The 6,847-nt window shown below is 56.8% G+C and overlaps 1 protein-coding gene across 1 annotated transcript; it reads right to left on the minus strand.

The window, feature by feature from the left end:
• Window positions 1–324: 324 nt before the first annotated feature.
• ARL4C (ARF like GTPase 4C) lies at window positions 325–4,485 on the minus strand. Its single transcript, XM_082001791.1, has one exon. It carries the CDS (start codon window positions 4,395–4,397, stop codon window positions 3,819–3,821), a length of 579 nt encoding a protein of 192 aa, XP_081857917.1. The 5' UTR covers window positions 4,398–4,485; the 3' UTR covers window positions 325–3,818.
• Window positions 4,486–6,847: the final 2,362 nt, after the last annotated feature.

The raw sequence follows: 6,847 nt of genomic DNA on the forward strand, positions 1-6,847 counted from the left end.
AACTCGATCCTTGAATGCCACAGACCACCGTCCAGCCCTGCTGCAAGTGATTTCCGGGCATGGACCAACCGCCTCGATGGCAGCTCAGGAACTGCATCACCGGGTAAGCCTTTAGCTTCATTTCCAGGTCCTGCAACCCCTCAGAGCCCTGCGGCCCTGATCCTGCAAAGCAGGCAGCGTGTCCTCTCACCCGGGCGCCGTGCATCCTGGAAACCGGGGGGGTCACCTGGGAAGCAGAGGCGAGCCTAGCGCAAACCTCGAGCGGGATCAAGTGCTCGCGAGCCCTGCCAAATCCCGCTGTCACCCCTCGGGCTCATCATTTCCTCTCCGCCTGCCGTGTCATCATTTTAAAAAGAAAGAAAAAGTCATTTACCAGCCGGGCTCCGGCTCTTCCTTCTCCGAAACTCCACCCTGTGTTTCCTGCGCCAGCAGACCCCCAGGAGCAGAGGCTCTGCAGCATCCTCGTCCCCGCTGCCCACCCGCTGCTTTCACCCCTGCAGACCTGGCTCTCAGCCACCGCAGCGGCTTGCCCGAGGCCACGCGTTCAAAAAAGCCGTACCGAGCAAAACCCGAGACGTTCTCGCTCCCTCCTCTAAGTGCCGTGCGCAGGGTGATGGCCTCCTTCATATAGATTTAAAATAAAAAGAGGTGAGGGAAGGAAACACCCACACCAAACAGTATTCTCCCCTTTCACGGGCAGCAGCAGAGGCGCGGAGAAATTAAGTGACCTGCAAAAGAGCTCCAGATTTCATTAACTGTAAAAATTATCGATGTTCCCCACGTCCTAGAGGGACAGGCTGCCATGCGACGTGCCGCTGGGGTGCAGAGTGATCCTGAGCAGGCCACTTCTCCGTCCCCATGCCCGCGTCTCCTCTCCCTGGAGAGGCAGCAGCAACCTCCTTCGCAACGCGCAACGAGAACCCACTGTAAAATGCAGCACAGATACTGAGAAATAAGCAGAAGAACGCTTTTTTTTTTTTTTATCAGGCCCTTTCATTGTATAAATAATTTATTTCAGTTCACAGCATTATGTCTGCATCTTTTTTGGAGAAAAAAAAAAAAAAAACAACCAAAAACCAACAAGAGGAACAGAGACTGACAGACAATGGCCAGGGTAGGACCCGGGCAGCAGGATATCCAACGCTGATGGGAACACTGGGAAGGTACCTGGGGCAATGAGACCGGTACCTCGTGACATCTGCTAAAAAAGAAAAGGTCATTCAAAAGTATTTAGAGAAGACGTACAACCTTGCAAGAAAGCCCAGCTCGTTTTCGGAGCAACAACCCAGGCAGTTTGCCTTCAACTGTTCTGCTGAGGCACCGCTTCTTCTAGCTCACCGTAGGCGACGCACTTCTTCATACAGGAAAAAAAATCGGCGTACGGTCGTGAACCGCTACAGAAATACCACAGAAGCCATTAGCTACTAATTGGAAAAGTCTTTTTTAATTATTGCAGAAAGCAGAGTTGGTGGGAACGGCACCGCCGCAGCGTCCCACCTGGCCCGGCTGAGCCTTCAAGCGCGCGCCGCCAGCTCAGCGCGCGCTGAAGCGCTCTGCCGAAAACCAGCCACTTCTCCAAGGGGATGCTCAGCTGGGCTGGGTGTAACAAACTCCCAAGGAAGGACCGAGCTCCCTAAATGCACACCACCAGCCCTTCCATGGCCGCGTTTGCCAAACCAAGACCTAGGTCTCGACAGCAAGGAGGCAAAACCCACAACTAGTATCCTGCACGTGTCGTTTTTAAAACCTGATCGCTTTTGAGCTGGTGGGGAAAAACACGGCTTTACATTTCGCCTCTAAAATGGGTCGCTCTCCAAAAAAGGGTTAATGCATGTGGCTTCTGTGGTGCCAAAAATAATTTTTTTTTTCCCCCCCCCACTCTCGACAGCAAGTACCAAAGTGTTGGAGGTGAAGACAAAGCAAAGAAAACCCAAGGAAGCGGGAACAGAGCCACCTGAACTGATGGGACCAGCCCACTCGGTGCACAAGTCGGGACTCGCGTTGGGAACTCGAATCCCGCAAGAAGAGAAATACTACTCGGCTGCAACATTTGTTTCCTAACACACAAAAAAAAAAAACAACCACCCCACAAAAAAACCAAAACACCCCATGCTATTTGGAAGGTGCCGCGCTCATCGCTGCAAGGGGAAAATCAACTCCCTGAATCCCAAAGGGCATTTTTCTTTTGTCTGCTCGGTGGTTTCTCCTTGGCTGCTCTGGGAAGGGGTTTTCAAAGGGGAAGGCTGGTGTAAAATCACCAGAAACACCCGCCAGACTGCGGGGCTCAAAATTCAGGATATTGGATCGCCCCCCACCTGAGGGCTGCCTGCTCCTGCTCCGTGGGCAGCGTGGAAAGCCGGAACCCTGGTTTTCTCCTCCAGGTCCCAGGCCAAAACACAGAAAACAAATGGCTTGTGGTCCCCAGGACCTCAGTCCCATCCAGGTACCAAAATGTTCACCCGCCGCAGGATGCAGCGGGGCCTGACCCTGCCCCGGGCGCCCAGCAGGCAGAGGTAGCCCATGCGGCTACTGCTGGCAGCGAGGGGCTCTCTGCTTTGAATCGGGTTTAAATCTTTATTAAAAAAAATAACATCCCCCTCCCCATTACCTCCCCCAAGTCTCTTTACACCCTGCCATTTTCCCGGCGCTGCCGAGTCCCTTTCCAGCAGAGATTTTGCAAGCTCTGGCCAACTCAGTGGGCAGCGCTGGCGTCCGTCCGTCCGTCCGTCCGTCCTGCCATGACCCCGCTAAAAGCGCTGCCCTGACCTCCTGCACCGACTGCGGAGCAGCTCGGTGACCGGTACCACGAAGTTTACTTTTTTTGTTTGTTTGTTTTTATTAAGTAACCCCCAGTTTGGGTCGCCCTAACTTGGAGCTAAGTAGCACCTCGGGCACAGTAAAGACCTGCTCGGGGCTTTGCTTCAGGAGAGCCTGAAGTGAGCCTTTGGGAAGGGGGACTCCTGGACTAGCCCACCCCTACCCTCCAAACGCTTCCAGCAGCGTTCAGTTCACCCAACCTCCCCCCTTTTTTTTTATATTTTTTGCCCCCCCCCCTTTTTTTTTTTTTAAGCAAACAGCTTAAAGCTCAGCACCAGGCAGCAGCAGCTAAGCACCCCCGGCCGCCGCAGCCCTACAACCCCTCTCCGGGCTGAGGGCTGCCTGTCCTTGCTCTGCACCCATAAAACCCCAGCCGGGGGGTGTTTGTCCCCTTACCCATCACCCCCCCCCCCGACATTTTGTGCTGATCCAACCCACACACACATCGCTTTCGACACCCCTTCCCACCGCCACACGCGGGGAGGGGGGATGCGGGGATGCCTCCCCCCACCTCCCCGCTGACCTTGCCGAGCCCGGGCGCTGCCTTTAACCCCCCTCAAAGCATCCGTACCCACCCCCATCCCAAAATGCACACGTTAAAGATCCAGCATCACGCTGGGCTTCTCCCAAATGCACTTCAACAGGGTCCTGCCCTGTTCGCCCCTCGCACACAAAAGCTCGGTGGTCCCCAAGGAGGTCCCCAGGGGGTCCCCAGGGGGTGCCCAGCCCGGCCCGGGGGGCTCAGGGTGGTCCACGGAAAGGGGCGGTGGGAAGAAGGGTGAGAGCCGGGATCTGGGCTTGGCTGGCAGGAACGGCTTTGTTATCACCACTATTGTCTTTTCATTTGGAAGGGGGGCGGGGGGGAACCAAAAAAAAAAAAAAAGAGGGAAAAATTACTAATCACACTTAAAGCAAAAAGAATCGCTTTGGTTCTCTCCCTCTCCCCCCTCGGTTCCTTTGTCTGCTTCCCCATCCCTCCCCGCGGGGCTGGGGGGGGGCTTCTACCGCTTCTTCTTCTGCTTGAGGGACTTCCTCCGCTTCAGGATCATCTCGTAGAGCTTGTCCATGCCCTCCGTCAGCCCCTCGCCGATGATGGCGCAGGCGGGCTGGATGTGGTAGGTGGTGGAGGGGGTCAGCTCGTGGAGGGCTAGTTGCTTCTCGATTTCGGCCACCGGCAGGGACTTGGGCAGGTCCTGCTTGTTGGCGATGACCAGTAGCGGGGTACCCTGGTTCTCGGCGAATTTGGTCACCTTGTGCAGCTCTGTTTTGGCCTCCTCCAGCCGGTCCACGTCCACCGAGTCCACCACGTAGATGATGCCATCGGTACAGCGGCTGTAGGACTTCCAAAGCGGGCGTAGCTTCTCCTGACCACCCACGTCCCAAAAGTGGCAGCTGATGCCCTTGGCCGTCCCGTTGCTCAACCGGATCTTCTCCGTGTTGAAGCCGATGGTGGGCACGGTGTTGACGAACTCGTTGAACTTCAACCGGTAGAGCACCGTGGTCTTCCCCGCCGAGTCCAGGCCCAGCATGACGATGTGCAGGGACTGGAAAGCGGAGATGTTGGAGGAGATGTTCCCCATGGCCACGGGCTCACGCCGCCCTCACAGCCCCGCGCCCATCCCCGCGCCTCCGGCCCGCAGGGGGCACGGCTCGGGGCGAGCCAGGCTGGGCGCGGAGCAGGCAGCGGGCGGGCGGGCAGGCAGCAAGCAGCGGGCAGGCAGCGGGCGGGCAGGCAGCGGGCAGGCAGCGCGGGGACTGCCGCCCCCCGCCCCGCCCGGGAGGAGGGGCCGCGCCGCCGCCTTCCGCCGGCTCCGCCCCGCCCTGCCTGCACCGGCACCTGCCCGTCCCCGCTCCTGCCTGCACCGCCGGGGAGGCGCCGGGTCTTTTAGCTGCAGCGCCTCATTGCCCGGGGCCAGCCCCGCCGCGGGGCTGGGGGTCCCCTGGGAGCGAGCGGATCCCTTGGCTTTTCATCGTCACCGGCCACGGAAATCTTAATAAAATCCCTCAAAACAGCAGCAGGCCAAGGCATTACCCGATGCACGGGGACCTTCTGCCTGCAGCGTCTGTAACGCCCGGCTGGGGGAACCGGGGTTTGCGGTCCAGGCACCGGCGATGAGCGGAGAGCGGGAGAGCGATGCTCTCCTCCCGGAAAGGCTACCAGCTCCGGACTCACCGCCCCCCAAGCCTGGTGCTGGGACACGGAGAAGTGGCCTCAAGTTACTCCAGGGGAGGTTTAGACTGGATATTAGGAAAAATCTCTTTACGGAGAGAGTGGTCAAGCTTTGGAACAGGCTGCCCAGGGAGGTGGTGGAGTCACCATCCCCGGAGGTGTTCAAAAAACGTGTGGACGTGGCACTTCGGGACGTGGTTTAGTGGGCATGGTGGTGTTGGGTTGACAGTTGGACTTGATGCTCTTAAAGGTCTTTTCCGACCTTAGTGATTCTGTGATTCAGTTCTATCTGCATCCCCTGGGGAGGTTGTCACAGTCTCATGAAGCCAAGAGCTGCCGGGAGGAGAAAACCTCCCCTGCGCTGGATCCAGGGCCGGGGGACACTAACGTTCATCACTGCTGTTAATGTTTCTTGCACCTCAGACTTGATAAATGCTGTGAACACCCTCATCCCGTGTCAAAGCCCCTGAGGCCCCCGTGGCCGGCCAGCCCCCAGGGCCCAGCACGGCTCAGCGCCCCAAGCCGTGCGGCTGCTGGCCCAGCTACTCCTCCTTGAAGCCCCTTCCAGGCCAGCGTGGGGACAGGAAAGCCACCTCCGCTGCCTGCTCTGGGGAAGGCCTGCCCTGCTCTTTGCCGTTGCATTTATTTATTTCCAAAGAGCAGCAGCAGGCTTGTTCCTACAACATTACCCATCCCCTCTTTTACAGCATTTGTAAAATAAATATCGACTGTATCTGACAGCTTAACTGGAAAGCCCCAGAGAAAGAAGTGTACTGCAGAAGACAGATACTGCTTTTAATTTAAGATGCTTTCACCACGCAGCGTGCAATGAGGATTGTCAGGCTGGAGTGGGATCATTTCTCATATTCATATTTCATCCCGAGGATGCGTGTTGCGGCTTTGCATGGAGATAAGACTGTCTGCTAACACATGCCATCATTAAAAATACAGGCTGCTCGCTGTGACAGTCTCCGGAGGTGACACTGGGCGCAGTTTTGATGGAAATCACCCTGTGGTGACAACGTGAAAAGTGCACGGAGCTCTGTCCCCCTCAGCGTGCAGCTGGGAGAAATGGTCCTTGGCACGTGCGAGGCCTCCGCGCTCTGCACAGCCGTTCAAAAAAGCGAGGCACAAATGTCGTACGGGCTGGAAAATGAAACTTTTTTGTGCACCAGGGTTGTCCTGATCAGCTGGCCTGTGAGCTGCCATGGGTTCGGGCTTTTCTCCGCCACCATGCGAAGATAAAGAGCTTCTGAGAGCAAGTGGAGAAAGTTGTGAGTGATCACCTGACTCCGGGAGCTGGAGCATTAAAGGAAAAAAAAGCCAGAAATAGAAGAAGAGGGTCGTAGCTGTGAGTGGTGTCACCAGCAGATCCAGCACTGCTCTCCTCTCTTCTGCCTGAACTGCTCCAGCAAAAGGTTTCTTCAGCGCTGCTGGGAAGGATGATCCCAAGGGAAGTGCAGCCCCGGCTGCCCCCAGAATCGGTGGCTGATCTCTTTGAAATAGGTTCCTGTTTTAGGAATTTGCCTTGGGGCTGTGCGCCCATGCTCAGATCCAGGTCCAGCACGGGAGATGATGCTGTGTCAGCCCTCGGTGGTGTGGCCGGGGAATTCCCCCTCTCCCCTCCATCACTTCTAACCCTCTCCCTCCCTCCTCCTTCATCCCCACTGCTGAAGACAGCTTTGAGCCTCAAGTCCAAAGGCTTCCTTTTCTAAACAGGCCACCAAAATGTCTTTCCCCCCGCCAGCCAGAGTCCAAAGGAGAGACTTCCCTCCTCTGCACCCCTCCTTTTTTCACCCCAGCGTTGATTGTGAGTTATAAATAAAGGCGAGATTAGATAGACAGGCTGATCAAACCTAG

This window comes from Phaethon aethereus, assembly GCF_964289735.1.
Source record: "Phaethon aethereus genome assembly, chromosome: 6".
In the NCBI taxonomy this organism is placed as follows: Eukaryota; Metazoa; Chordata; class Aves; order Phaethontiformes; family Phaethontidae; genus Phaethon; species Phaethon aethereus.